The following is a 15,426-nucleotide window of genomic DNA, read 5'->3' as shown; positions in this document are numbered from 1 at the left end:
TGAGGACTGGTTGCAGGGGCAATGATGCCCTGGCATTCGCCTCGTTAATTGCTCGGTGGCAGATTCTGCTGAATTGGAGGCAGGCAACGCCACCTAGTGCCGCAGCGTGGCTCGGTGACTTGATGGAGTTTCTGTACCTCGAGAAGGTCAAGTTCACTGTAAGGGGGTTAATTAATGGGTTGTACTGTAGATGATGGCCGTTAATATTGTACTTTAAGCACTGTTAATGGAGGGGTGGGCGGAGGAGGGGTGAGGCGTTGTATCTTCGTTATCAGGGGGTATTGTTACTCTTGTCGTTTGGAATTTTTTGTTTTATTGATACATATGTTGGTTTTGATTTGCTTTGTAAATTTTTGATTAAAAATGTTTAAAGTTTTATTGAAATATTTTCAAAACAAATCGTTGTAAGTAAATCTTATTCCTTCGCCTCCTCCTTGCAACAACCCATAAAAATTTTTTGGTGACAGCAAGAGTCAAGTAATTATCTTACTGGGTAACCATATGGTTCTAACTGCAATGTTAAAAGAGACTGACTTGAAATGAGCCAGTTTGAACAAAATCACAAATTACTCCAATTTAGCCTTGTTCAGCCTCTTGCATTAAAATATGCACATTTACCTGAAGTAGGCACCACACCACTGTCTGCTCAAGGAAAATTATGGATGAGTATAAATGCCAGCTGTGACAATGATGTTCACATCCATGAATGAATAAAAACAGTTCAAGATGACTGTTCTCACCTATTTTCCTCTTGGGAAGAATTCTCTATAATGATGAAACTACTGAGGATCAAAAATAGCAACTACACTTTTTGAATTAGATATGGAATGTCTGTTCAAACCCCAACAGGACTAGTAAATGTCATTTTCCCCATTTGGCCAATGACTTACAATTTTGATCTTGAACCCAAGATATTCGGAGTTCAAACGATAAAAAAAATCAAACGCAAGCTGACACTGGAATTTCCCGAACATTCCTCTTGCAGCAGAATACTAAAGCAGCTAAAACTAAGCACTCATTTTAATATTTTTAGCAATACTACCACAAAGAGCTATAGACTATTGGCAGTCACTGTTTGCAATCCTATGTATTACTAAGTATTTATTGGTAAGTTTGCTTCAATTCAGTACTAATCATGGCTTCCAATATGTATATATGGTCATCTGTAGCAAAAAAGTAAATAAGGATGAACAAATTATTTCCATTAGTGAATGGATCATTAGCTGTCAGAAATTCTCATTATAAAACCATTTCAAGATTGCTTTGCCAAAAATACTGCAACAACTTCCAGAAATTCTAAAACATAGGTGTTTTCACGTGGTATTTTCACATTCTAACCACTGATAACCTTATATGTTGTCCAACTGAACACTGTCAGTGAGTGTATTTGGTATCAGATGTGACCATTGTGATGAATGTAGGAAATTATTATAAAATATGTTTTAATTTGTTGTAGTTATGTTGTTAAAAACCTGTGTTCAGATATATACAGGCAATATGTCTGCTAAAGCTGCGATTAATGGGTCATAAAGGTGAGGTAACCATTGTTTTTAACTATTTACTTGTTTACATATAGGTGGCTAATGGAATATTTTGTATGTTTAGGAGGTTTGCTGGGGTGTAGATAATTTATGAGGAATTGTGTTTAGTCCTAGCTAAGCAAGTCATGGGACATCTTAGTGGGAAGTGACTGGAGAATGCCTTATGTTTGGGATACAGATGATGTAATTAATGGGAGGAGCCAAGTCTTTCTGTAGTTTTGCAGTTTGCCATAGGATTTTAGTCTGACAAGACAGAAAGATTTCAGGTTGTTCCTGAAAGGGTCTCTCTCCAAAGATCTGCACAGAGAAGCAAGTAACCCTGATTGGTAACTTTATTTATAAGTGGCATTTGAACTGTATTGGGTTGCTTAATTGGAATATACAGTGGCAGGTGTAGATAAGAAATTAAAGGCTTTTTTTCCTTTTATTGAAGAACTGTTTTAACTGTTAATTGGAAAGCTAATACTATGTTGCTAATCTGATTGTGTTTAAATTAGTTTGTTTTAACATAAAAGATACCTATTGGCCAGTGTTATCACTCTTGTGGTTTAGTAGTCTTCCCCCACAGCCTTACAAAATGCAAATTGTTGGAATTCTCGTACTGGAGTCCTCCTAACACCATGCATTACAGTTCATAACTACTGTATCTTTTTACTGACAGGCAAGAGCTTGATGAAGCAAACGGAACCAAACTAGCTCTGAAGAACATGCTTCTCCCAGCATACTTTCAGTCTGACCTGAGCAAGGCCTTTGACTCAGCCCAGGTATTACTGCAGTTCTCCTTTTTGAAGTTTTTAAAAATAAATTTAGAGTACCCAATTATTTTTTTTCAATTAAGGGGCAATTTAGTGTGGCCAATCTACCTAAGCTTCACATCTTTGGGTTGTGGGTGTGAAACCCACGCAGACATGGGGAGAATGTGCAAACACCACACGGACAGTGACCCAGGGCTGGATTTTGAACCCGGGTCCTCAGTGCCACAGTCCCAGTGCTATTCACTGCGCCACATGCCGCCCTTCCTTTTTGAATTTTTGGTGATTTTTTTTTTAATTAATCAGAAGGGTGAACATCTTCATTTATTCAAACTAGAACAAGTTGAATGATTCTACACAAAAAAATACACATACCAAAATCCCCAACAACTGAAAACAAACCAATGGCCATTACTATTATCCGGGGAAGTCATCATTATTTTGGAAACAGCTTTAATGGCCGCGTTGCGCTTAAGCGAGAGCATGACGAGGCCGTTAGATTGCGGGAGAGGCCAAAAGCGAGAACTGTGCCAGGCACCGATCTGTTCGCCGACTGGCTGTCCCCTTTGGTGAAATCAGGACCCCGCCAGAGAGTGGCGAGAACCAATATTCACCACTTCAGGCCAATTTCCATGCAATTAATGGGAGTGACACCCTATCTAACAGCCTCCCCAGCAAATGGTCGCGCAAGCGCCGATTAGTATTCCTTTAACATGTGAAGCTGGCGGAAGGGCTACTGTGAGGCTCCAAGGAGGTGAGTAGCCATCTTTGCTCCCAGGCAATGACCCCGGGGGCACTGGGGTTGTTGCCTTGGTGCTCGGAGGGGGGCGGGGGAGACCCGGGGTGGGGGGGGGGGGGGGGGGGGGGGGGGGCAGCCTCGCTCAGGATGGGCTGCCATCAGGGTTTAGGGTTCCACAGAGGGGGGATAGCCACATGGCCTCAGCCGGGGTGTTGGGGGGGGGGGGGGGGGGGGGGGGGTTGGGTGTCTCAGCACTCTGGTTTGTGCGCCCCATTTCTGGGACAACCACAGCCCGCCATCCCCACTGACCACCCACAACTCCCAGTGACTGCGGAGGCCTCTGGACACGCGGCTGAAGGCTATTGCTAATTGAGAATTGGTAATCATAGTTAAGTGAGCACATCAGACCTCCCAAGTGGATCCCCGTGGGTAGGTATGCCATGTAGCGTGTGGGAGTTATCGCCTATCATCGTAGTCAGACCGGGATACCTGTACACTGTGTCTGAACACTGCGGGAGGCAACACCACGGATGCAGCAGCCAATATCCAAACATCCAGGGACTGAGCCACAGCACTGGGGACATTTCGGCAAACAGAACGTGGGCATGTGCACCGGGGAGGGAAACAGCACCCAGACGGACCAGTGCCCGGTCCTGGTAACATTATGTCTGGGTGTTTTGTGTACAGGTTGTGGGGTTCGGTGAGGAGGGGTCCCCACTGCAGCTGGGGGTGTGTGGGTGGGGCGAGTTGGATGGCAGGAGATGTGTAGGGGTGGAGAGCAATGGGGGGGGGGAGGGGAGCAATGGGGGAATAGGGGGGAAGGCAAGCAATTGGAAATGGGGAGGGGGTTGGAAGAAGCATCCAGGACCTCCTTTTCTGGGAGATGGTGCATGGGATTGGTGCTCAGCCCGAATTGTGGAAGAAAGTGCTTGATGCGTCGTATTGGTCAAGGCCAACTATTTTAAATAATTTATACATGTTCCCAACTGCCCCAATTCCCTGATGGTGCCAGCACATTCTCCCCACCCTTGCCAGACCCTCTCCAACCCCCTTTTCCCTCATGCCATACAATGCACCCAACCCAATGCATCCAGTCCAAAGATGTGCAGGTTAGGTGGATTGGCCGTGCTAAATTGTCCCTTAGTGTCCAAAAGGTGGTGGGGGTACTGGGTTATGGGGATAGAGTGCAGGGTGTGGGTTTAAGTAGGGTGCCCTTTCCAAGGGCTGGTGCAGCGTCAGTGGGCTGAATGGCCTCCTTCTGCACTGTAAATTCTATGATTTATGATCTATGAACCCCCCTGGGGTTCAGACCGGGATGGATGGGTAGCTGGATGGAATGTCAGCTGCCCCTGCATCATCTGGCTCTGCCAGCCCTGATAGCTCCCCAATGCCCACCTGCGACTGTGACACATCCCCCAGCGACCTGGACATGCTCTGCAGTGCCTCAGCTATGCTCACCTGAGACTGGGACATGTTCAGCCACGCATTGGCTACGCCCACATAGGACTAGGAGACCTGCGCTCATGACCTAGAAGTACTCTGGAGGGCCTCGGCAATGCCCAACTGAGACGAGGACATGCCCACTGCACCTCATCAAGGTCCACCTGGTATTGGGTCATGTCCCCCAGCGACTGGGAACTCAGTTGAGGTGCTCAGCCATGGCCGCCACCGACTGGGCGTGAACGGCGCTGGTCGATATGGGTGGCCCGGGATGGTGCCAGGCACATTCTCGTGGTGGGGAGAAGGGTGTCCAGTGCTGACGGCCACTGCCACCTCCTCCCAGGCAGCAGTGGCTGCCTTGTGGCTGACCCTCTGAGGCACTTGGGGAAACAGGGCATCTTGTCTGGCCTCGACCGCACCCAATAATCTGCCCAAGTCAACATCCCTGAATCGTGTGGCTGGTCTCCTTGGTGGCATGGCTGCGAGCTGAGTGGGGTTGGCTGTGCAGAAGTGCTGCTCTCCTTTGTTAGCGGGGAGGCTGTGAGCACGGACCCGGCGAATCAGCTGGCGGGACAGTCATTTGAGGTGTGAAGCCCGTGGAGCCTTAAGTGGACCAATTAACATTTTATAGAAGTGTCGTCCTCACTGGCCCGAACGTCAGGACACTCACAGCAGTTCCCGCTCACTTAGAAACCTTTTGGTTAAATAGCGCCGAATAAGCCATGCTTCACAAGCGCATTGGAATTTGTTGTGTTCTTCGTATTGTTCTTCAGGATGGTGAAGGTTGTAGTGTTGACAAAGAAAAGCAAGCAGTATTTAAGAAACAAAGCTAATTTATTGCACTATACTTAATTACTAGGAATAAGATAAGCAAAGAATACACTGCACTTCGACAATACTGAACTATGCTATCAGCTAACTATCTCACATCTACTCAGTCTGGCTTCCTTCCACTCTCTCCTGTGTCTCCCGTCTCTCTTCCAGAAGTCAAGGAAACATGTGATATTTGTATGGTTGCTCTCTAGCACCATCTAGGGACTAGTGTAGTAACATTACATTAACCCTTTATGTTCCTTACAATATCCACATGTTGTGTCAGAATTCTCTGAGAAACATAATACATTAATGGATGCAGGTCTTTTGGGAAATATAAAGGATATTTCTACATTTCCATTTGAGAACAGCAGAGTGCACATTGGACAATCAGCACTATGTCATTGGAAATCTATCTCTGAACCACATTTCCTGCCTGCACAGCTTGCTAACTAAACCCAGCAGCTTAGTATTGTAGCAAGGTGTATGCAATTGTAAATTCATTAATTGTCATGTGCTTTTATTTTCAAACATGAAAGCAAAATACTGCAGATGCTGGAAATCCTCAGCTAGTCAAGGAGCATCTGTGGCAAAAGAGTCTTTGTCCAGTTCTGTTGCATACGCAGATATCCAGCCAGAAGTGTACCATTTGATCTTCAGTATTAGGAAAGGACCTTTCGACCCAAAATGCAAGCTCTTCTCTCCTCCTGACCTCCGATCTCTTCCCTCCTCATGCCCCGACTTGTAATCTTTCTGCCCACACCTGCCTCAGCCTGACTTACAATTTCCACCATCCTGGTGGCCAATTCGGTGCTGAATTTCTTACCATTGCTGTTAATTCTAGTTAATCTTTGCACATCACCAAGTTAATGGAAATGCATCTGACGGCCCAATATTGGGCATCTCTAACCACAGTATTCAAGTACAGTATTTGTACTCTCTGTCCCCAACACAGCCAAAATTGTGTCTGTTCAAATTTCTCAGCTATTTTTCCTATAAAATGGGGAAATGTTTCAAATAGAATGTGCATTCCTTCATTTCCCATGTATTTGCAATATAATTTAAATTAGTGTTCCATTGCGCAATTCCAGTAATGAAGCCGAACAATGTAAAAGTCTTAGGTTATAAAAATTTATTTTGTGCAGGGGCTTGATCTGGACTGTTTAACAAAGTCTTTTCCAATGAGCCAAAAGATGAAAGTGCCAGAGCCATTTAATGATTTGGCTTCAACTGTCCCCACTAAAGATACAGGTAAGTGGTATAAAACTTTACAGTAACCAAGGGATCAAATCTACTCGAAGCTATTATCTCATGAGGAATCATGAAACCCTATACTTCTCATGAAAAAATTACAACTGAACAGCTTTGTTTCAAAGAGTAATTTAAAACCCTTAGACGCAGAGAGATGCTGAAAATACCTCAAGTGTTTGAGGTGAAACTCCCATGACACGTAAAGAAACTGTTTCATCGACGTACAGTCCATGATAATGCATACCTCAGTGGTAGACTGTGCTGCAAACCTTTGCACTGGCTCCCTTCCCCAATTTCAAAGTTACATTACTTCTGTCCCCAAGATCCCCTGTCTCTGATATCTTCCTTTCACTAAATAATAACAAATAACGACATGGTCGCACAGTGGTTAGCACTGTTACCTCACAGCTCCAGGGACCTAGGTTCAACTCCCGCTTGGGGTGACTGTGTTTAGTTTGCACTTTCTCCCTGTGTGTGCGTGGGTTTCCTCCGGATGTTCCAGTTTCCTCCCACAGTCCAAAGAAGCACAGGTGAGGTAGATTGGCCATGCTAAATTTCCCCTTAGTGTCCAAAAGGTTAGGTGGGTTATAGGGATACGGTGTAGGCGTGGGCTTAAGTAGGGTAGTCTTTCCAAGAGGTGGTGCACTTGATGGGCTGAATGTCCTCCTTCTGCACTGTAGGAATTCTATGAAAAAAATTGTTGGATGTCCATAATGTAGGAATCCATGAACTGTCATTTGTAATGTTTTGTAACAGAGAAGGATGCAATTGAAGTTTACTGTTTTCCCTTTGTATAAAGGGTCTTTCAGAGAACTAACAGAAAAATAATAAATAATGCAACTCATTTTTAAAAATAACAGTGTAACAACAAAAGCTTGAATGATTAGTTACCTCTGCACTCTGTTTTCTTATTTGAATTATTGCAATGTTTTGCCTTTTGGCCATAGATCTTAGTAGTGATGAATGCTCTCAGTAAAAAAATAACAACACAAATGTTGATATAATGGGTTACTTAAATATGCATGGAACAGCGCAGCAGAATAAAGTGTCTCTTATTCTGCTCTTTCAAGTGCTATGTAGCTGACTTTAAGCTGTCACCTTGAGGCGTGTGAATGCATGTATGCGGAAATGGCTGATTGAACGCGTTGTTATGAGAGTTGTTATACAACATGTGACAAAAGGCAAACAGGAAAAACAACAGCTGGATCAAGTTTGCCCCATGAACATGGCCTGGAACATCACAACACTTTGTCCTCCTGTGATGAATGTATTATGCTAATAATCCACCAGTGTATTTGTATCGGTGCTGTTGCCCTTTTATTTGTATCTGTGCTATGCTGTTGCCCTTGTTGGCTTGTCCTATGGGCCATTGTATGGCATTATCCATAGGGGAACATGTTGGGGCATGTATGGGCTCCGCCCATGGCTCCTCCCCTTGAAGGAAGGTATAAAGAGCAGTCGACCTGTAGGCGGTTCTCAGTATTGGTTCTGTCGCAGGCAGGCACTGTTCTAAGTTGATTAAAGCCACGGTTTACTTCTACTCTTGTCGCGAGTGAATTGATGGTCGCATCAATTTAATCAACTTAAACGCAACTATGGAATCGGCCCTCAAACCTGACCGACTGGAACTTGATCCGCAGGCCGCGGAGGCAAAATAGATTTTTTCGCACTGGCTCCGCTGCTTCAAGGCCTATCTCACAGCCTTCCCACGCCTTCCGTCACCGACGAACAGAAGCTGAGCCTCTTCCACGCACAGGTGAGCCATCGAATCTCTGTTCAACTCGATGAGGCCTCCTCCTATGCAGATGCTCTCGAGATGCTCGAACGCCTCTATGTACGGCCCGTGAACGACATCTACGCGCGACACATCCTCACCGCCAGCGTCCCGGGGAATCGCTAGAAGACTACCTATGCGACCTCAAAGTCCTCGCACGCAGCTGCAACTACCAGGCCGTTACGGCCACTCAACATATGGAACTCGCCGTCCGAGACGTCTACGTGGCGGGAGTCCAGTCGAATTATGTGAGACAGCGCCGGCTCGAAAAGGGGGCCCAGGACCTGGACGACACGGTAACGTTAGCCACCTCTCTGGAGGTTGCGTTTCAGAGCCTTTCTGCGTTCCCGGCTGACCACACGACCCCCTCGTGGACCCCCAACCAAAGGCTATCCCAGGCCTGTGCCGCGCGGCCACCCGCCCATCATGGGGGCCATATTTCTGCGGCCAGTCCCAACACCCCCGACAGCACTGCCCGGCCCATAACGCGAACTGCAGCAGCTGCGGGAGAAAAGGACATTTCGCCAAAGTTTGCCTGGCCAGGTCCAAGAACTCTAACTCACAGGCCCAATCCTCAGACTCACAGGCCCACAGACCCTGCAGTGTGGCAGCGTGTCTGCCAACTCCGCCCCTTGCAGACGCATCATCAGCCTTGTGCTATCTGTGGGGGCAGCCATCTTCCAGCCCTCACAGCACGTGCGACTCACAGGGCCGCCATCTTGGCCATCCTCCCCCACGCGGCCAGCTACGTGCGATCCATGGGGACCGCCATCTTGGACGCCATCTCCCTCACTGCCCGCCACGCTCGACCAATGGGGGCCACCATCTACACGCTACCCGCAGCTCAGCGCGGTCACCCTGGACCAGTCACGACCCAAGCACCTCCGGAGCTCTATGATGACCGTCCGGGTAAACGGGCACGAGACGCCTTGCCTTTTCGACTCCGGGAGCACAGAGAGCTTCATTCACCCTGACATGGTAAGTCACTGCTCGCTCATAATTTTCCCGGCACACCAAACCATCTCCCTCGCCTCTGGGTCGCACTGGGTGCAAATCCGAGGGCGCACTACCGCAACCTTAGCAATACAGGGCGCTGAGTACGCTAACTTTAAATTATATGTGCTCCCAGACCTCTGCGCTCCTCTCCTATTGGGACTAGATTTCCAATGCAACCTCAGGAGCCTAACCCTGAGGCTCGGGGGGCCCCTACCCCCACTCACCTTATGCAGCCTCGCGACCCTAAAAGTCGACCCTCCCCCATTCTTCGCAAACCTCACCACTGACTGCAAACCAGTCGCCACCAGAAGCAGGCGGTATAGTATACAGGACAGGACTTTTATCAGGGCCGAGGTCCAGCATCTCTTGCGGGAGGGTGTCAACGAGGGCAGCAATAGCCCCTGGAGAGCTCAGGTGGTGTTCGTCAAGACCGGGGAAAAGAACCGGATGGTTGTAGATTACAGCCAAACCATAAACCGGTACACGCACCGCGATGCATACCCCCTCCCCAGAATTGCAGACATGGGAAACCAGATCGCACACTACCGGGTATTCTCCACGGTGGATCTGAAGTCTGCTTACCACCAGCTCCCAATCCGCCCGGAGGACCGCCACTACACGGCTTTTGAGGCAGACGCCCGCCTTTCCCCTTCCTCCGGGTCCCCCGGCGTCACGAACGGGTTTTGGTGTTCCAAAGAACAATGAACCGAATGGTGGACCAGTACGGGCTGCGGGCCACATTTCCGTACTTGGACAATGTCACCATCTGTGGCCATGATCAGCAGGACCATGACGTCAACCTCCACAGATTTCTCCGAACCCTAAACCTCACGTTCAACAAGGCGAAATGCATTATCCGCACAACCAGACTAGCCATCCTCCGCTACGTCGTGGAAAACGGGGATCTAGGACCCGACCCTGACCGTATGTGCCCCCTCCTGCAACTTCCCCTCCCCCACTGCCCCAAGGCCCTCCAAGAGGTGCCTCGGGTTCTTTTCATATTATGCCCAGTAGGTCCCCAACTATGCGGACAAAGCCCGCCCACTAATCAAGGCCACCATCTTCCCACTGGCAACTGAGGCCCGCCAGGCCTTCAGCTGCATCAAGGCGGACATCGCCAAAGCCGCGATGCGCGTGGTGGACGAGTCTGTCCCCTTCCAGGTGGAGAGTGACGCATCAGAGGTCGCTCTCGCCGCTACCCTCAATCAAGCAGGCAGACCGGTAGTGTTTTTTCGCACACCCTCACCACCTCCAAAATTCGGCACTCAGTTGAGAAGGAAGCCCAAGCCATCGTGGAAGCCGTACGGCACTGGAGGCACTACCTCGCTGGTAGGAGGTTTACCCTCGTCACCGACCAATGATCGGTAGCCTTCATGTTCGACAATTCGCAGCGGGGCAAAATCAAGAACGATAAGATCTTGAGGTGGAGGATCGAACTCTCCACCTATAATTACGATATGGTATATCGCCCTGGGAAGCTCAACGAGCCTCCAGATGCTCTGACCCGCGGCACATGCGCCAGCACACAAGATGACTGACTACGGGCTATCCACGATGACCTCTGCCACCCGGGGTTCACCCGGCATTCCCACTATATCAAGGCCCCCAACCTGCCCTCCTCCACCAAGGAGGTCAGAGCCATGTCCAGGGACTGCCAGATCTGTGCGGAGTGTAAACGGCACTTCTATCGACCAGATAAGGCCCACCTGGTAAAGGCATCCCGGCCCTTTGAGCGCCTCAGTATCGATTTCAAGGGGCCCCTCCCCTCCAATAACAGCAATACATATTTCCTCAATATTATTGATGAATTCTTACACTTCCCCTTGGCAATCCCTTGCCCCGACATGACCACGCCCATGATCATTAAAGCCCTACATAGTGTATTCACCCTGTTTGGTTTCCCCAATTATGTCCACAGTGACCAGGGCTCGTCGTTCATTAGCGACGAACTGTGTCAGTGCCTGCTCAGTAAGGGCGTCACCTCGAGCAGGACTACCAGTTATAACCCCAGGGGAAACGAGCAGGTGGAGGGGGAGAACGTGACAGTCTGGAAGACCGTCCTACTGACCCTGCGGTCCAGGAATCTCCCAGTTTCCCACTGGCAGGAGGTCCTCCCCGATGCGCTCCACTCTATTAGGTTCCTACTTTCCACGGCCACAAACGAGACCCCTGATGACCGCCTATTTGTTTTCCCTGGAAGATCCACCTCAGGAGCCTCGCTTCCGTCCTGGCTGAAGACACCGGGGCCAGTCCTACTCAGAAAGCACGTCAGGAGCCATAAGTCCGATCCTCTGGTAGAGAGGGTCCAGCTCCTACACTGCAATCCCCAGTATGCTTATATCGAACACCCCGATGGCCGACAGGATACGGTCTCCCTCCGGGACCTGGCGCCCGCCGGTTCCACCACCACCACCACCGCCCCTCCACCATATCCCTCCCAACCTACCATGACCAGCGCCCCTGCCCCTATATGGCTCCCGCGCTCCCTCCCGCCCGCCATCCCCCCTTCACCGTTCCACTGGCGCCCTCACTACCGATGCCAGCACGGACGAGTTTGACACCCGGGCCAGCAACAATGCCAGACCTTCGGAGATCACAGCGCACAATCCGTGCGCCAGACTGGCTGAACTTATGAACCTGTCACCCCCGCCGGACTTCTTTTTTTAACAGGGGGTGAATGTATTATGCCATTAATCCACCATTGTATTTGTATCTGTGCTATGCTGTTGCCCTTGTGAGCTTCTCCTATGGACCATTGTATGGCATTATCCATAGGGGAACATGTTTGGGCATGTATAGGCTCCGCCCATGGCTCCTCCCCTTGAAGGGAGGTATAAAGAGCAGTCGACCTGTAGGCGGTTCTCAGTATTGGATCAGTCGCAGGCAGGCACTGTTCTAAGTTGATTAAAGCCAAGGTTTACTTCTACTCTTGTCTCCAGTGAATTGATGGTTGCATCACCTCCCACCCCCACTGCTCACACCTGTAGATCACTGAGAGAGGCAGAGACAAAATGCAAAACAACTCAAGGCCAGTAAAGGCTGTTAACTTGCCATGTTTGTAGGTTTGGTATATAGGTAAAGGGGAAAAAATTTGTTTTTTTTTGTGAGGGCCACGAAGAATCCAGCACGAGTTTGTAGAAGAGAAAGAAATAACTTTATTTACAATTGAATATGTACAACAGCAGCAGTACTCCCTTGCTGCTCACTCCTCTCTAGCTGGTTCCATACTGACCAGCTCTATTCATGCAGGGACTCTGCTAATGATTTCTCCGTCCCCCTCATTGGGGAAGCTCATACTTCCTAGGGATTATGGGATTAACATTAGCCCCCAGCCAGTGGTTAGCAGGCAGGTGATAACAGTTTTAAAACCAATGGTTCTCATCTCTGTAAACTGACATGTAGATCAGATAACAGTCTCGTCCTTCAGGAAAGCATTGGTAATTAACGTTTTTTATTTTGTCAGATGTTAGTAACAGATCAACATACCCAGTGTCAGATCACACAACAGGGCCAGACACACGCGACTTCAAAACATCAGATCATTCAACACAACAAGCAGAATTTTCTCAGTGTATACAATCCACAGAAGGTAATGTGTTTAGTAATTAATTTGCAAATCCACAATACCATTGATGAGAATGCACAAGACTACTGCCACTCACTGTTCACATTGTCATCAATAACAATGAAGTCTTGATTCTTTCCTTACCTACTTGAGGTCAGCAGTAAAGCAGCAATTCTCATTGCTGACCACGACCTGAAATGTCTACTTACTGGGCTCAATTTTATTTTCGGAACGGGGGTGCCCAGCAATGGGCCATTAAGCCAAGGTTGAGTAGCCTAAGCTATCTGTGGCACCCAGAGTCTCATTTTATGGTGTTCAGGCAACTAATTGTTTGACATTGGGGCTGCCATTCCCTTTAAAGGACAGCCACCCACCCCCAGAGCTGCCGACCAATTAGAAGAAGAGGACATTCTGGAAGGATGTTACCTGCCCCAACAGTAAAGTGGGATCTTGGCGTGCCTGGGTCAGTCAGGCAGGCCCTACCCAGGGAATGGGGTAGTTGGTGAGGGTAGGCAGTTCCATTACCACAAATGACACCATTCATTTGAAGAGGCCATGAACAACAAATACGAAGGCCCTCACCCTCTCTCACACACTCACCCCCTCTCTCAAATGCACGCACATTCCCTCACTCAAACAGACGCACATTCCCTCACTCAATCACGTGCTCACCCTTCTCTCATGCCTCTCCCACACATACTCACCACTCTCATTCACACACTCATCCCTTCTTCACACACACTGATCCCTTTCTGACATATACTCATTCCTCTCTCATAAACACACTCACCCCCTCACACACACTCACACTCACTCACACACTCACCCCCTCACTCACACACTCACCCCCTCACTCAACTCCTCACACCCCCTCACTCTCAAACTCACCCCCTCACTCACCCCCTCACTCACCCCCTCACACACACACTCACTCACACACTCACCCTTCCCACACCCCCTCACACACACTCACTCATACACTCACCCCCTCACTCACCCCCTCACACACATTCACTCACACACTCACCGCCTCACACACCCCCTCACACACACTCACTCACACAGTCACCCCCTCACAAACCCCCTCACACACACTCACTCAAACAGTCACCCCCTCACACACCCCTCACACACACTCACTCACTCACACACTCACCCCCTCACTCACACTCACCCCCTCACACACCCCCTCACACACTCACCCCTCATGCACACACCCCCCACGCATACTCACCCCCTCTCGCACACTCACACACTCTCTCAAGCACACACTCCCCCTTCTCTCGTACACGTACACAACCCTGTCTCTTACTCCCCTCTCTCTCACTCACTCACCCCTATGCACGTACACTTAGTGGGCCTCACGGTAGCAGTGGGCCTCACGGTAGCATGGTGGTTAGCATCAATGCTTCACAGCTCCAGGGTCCCAGGTTCGATTCCCGGCTGGGTCACTGTCTGTGTGGAGTCTGCACGTCCTCCCTGTGTGTGCGTGGGTTTCCTCCGGGTGCTCCGGTTTCCTCCCACAGTCCAAAGATGTGCGGGTTAGGTGGATTGGCCATGCTAAATTGCCCGTAGTGTAAGGTTAATGGGGGGATTGTTGGGTTACGGGTATACGGGTTACGTGGGTTTAAGTAGGGTGATCATTGCTCGGCACAACATTGAGGGCCGAAGGGCCTGTTCTGTGCTGTACTGTTCTATTCTACTTTGTGGTAGTATGACTAGAGGTACTACGGTACCTAGAAATGCCGAGACACCATTGGTGGAGAAGGCTCACTGCTCATTGGCCCAATGGTATGTAACACTAGTCACCCATTGGTTAGAATTGTAAGGTAGCTCCGCCCTGTAAGGCAGGGTATAAGAGCCCGTGTAACCCCCACAGCTTCCTTTCTGTACCTGAGCTGCTGGGGGAAACATCTTGTCTATTAAAGCCTTCAGTTTGGACTACAACCTCACTTCTGTGGTCATTGATGGTGCATCAATTTAATAGACAAGATTGTAAAGGATGGAGCTCCGCATCAAACCGGAGAGTCTACAACTCAGCCCCCATGCGGCTAACGCAGCAGCAACCTTTAAGCACTGGTTAGCATGTTTCAACAGCTACCTCAGTACGGCAGAAAGCACACCTATGAGGGAGCAGAAACTGCAGATCGTGCACTCGAGAGTGGGCCCGGACATCTACACGCTCATCGAGGACGCTACTGACTACGATTCCACAATGGAACTACTCAAAGGACATTATATCCGCCCAGTAAACCAAGTCTACGCCCGGCATCTACTGGCAACGAGATGGCAGAGCCCTGGTGAGTCACTAGACGAGTTCTATCGTGAGCTCCTCGTGCTAGGGAGGAACTGCAGCTGCCTAAAGTTTCGGCTAACAAACATACAGAACTATTGATCCAGGACGCTTTTGTTGCGGGTATGCAGTCCCCACAAATCCGCCAGAGACTGCTTGAGGAAGAAACTATGAGCCTCAAGGAGGCACGGGCCCTCGCCAACTCGCTGGACATTGCCTCCCGAAACGCCCGCGCCTATGCCCCCGACCGTGCTGTGACCCC

General features: G+C 49.2%; 1 protein-coding gene across 4 annotated transcripts in view; it reads left to right on the top strand.

The window, feature by feature from the left end:
- spag17 (sperm associated antigen 17) overlaps window positions 1-15,426 on the top strand; it is a 349,272-nt gene that overhangs the window by 264,439 nt on the left and 69,407 nt on the right. For 3 of the 4 annotated variants that reach the window (XM_038801961.1, XM_038801962.1, XM_038801964.1), the window contains 3 exons: window positions 2,203-2,305; window positions 6,431-6,536; window positions 12,770-12,895. In XM_038801961.1, the coding sequence (XP_038657889.1) occupies window positions 2,203-2,305; window positions 6,431-6,536; window positions 12,770-12,895 (335 nt within the window). The remainder of the gene's footprint in view (window positions 1-2,202; window positions 2,306-6,430; window positions 6,537-12,769; window positions 12,896-15,426) is intronic. The other variant, XM_038801963.1, reaches the window with a different exon arrangement.

Source organism: Scyliorhinus canicula, chromosome 7, assembly GCF_902713615.1.
Source record: "Scyliorhinus canicula chromosome 7, sScyCan1.1, whole genome shotgun sequence".
NCBI classification, from domain to species: domain Eukaryota; kingdom Metazoa; phylum Chordata; class Chondrichthyes; order Carcharhiniformes; family Scyliorhinidae; genus Scyliorhinus; species Scyliorhinus canicula.
This window is presented reverse-complemented; position numbering and strand designations above follow the sequence as displayed.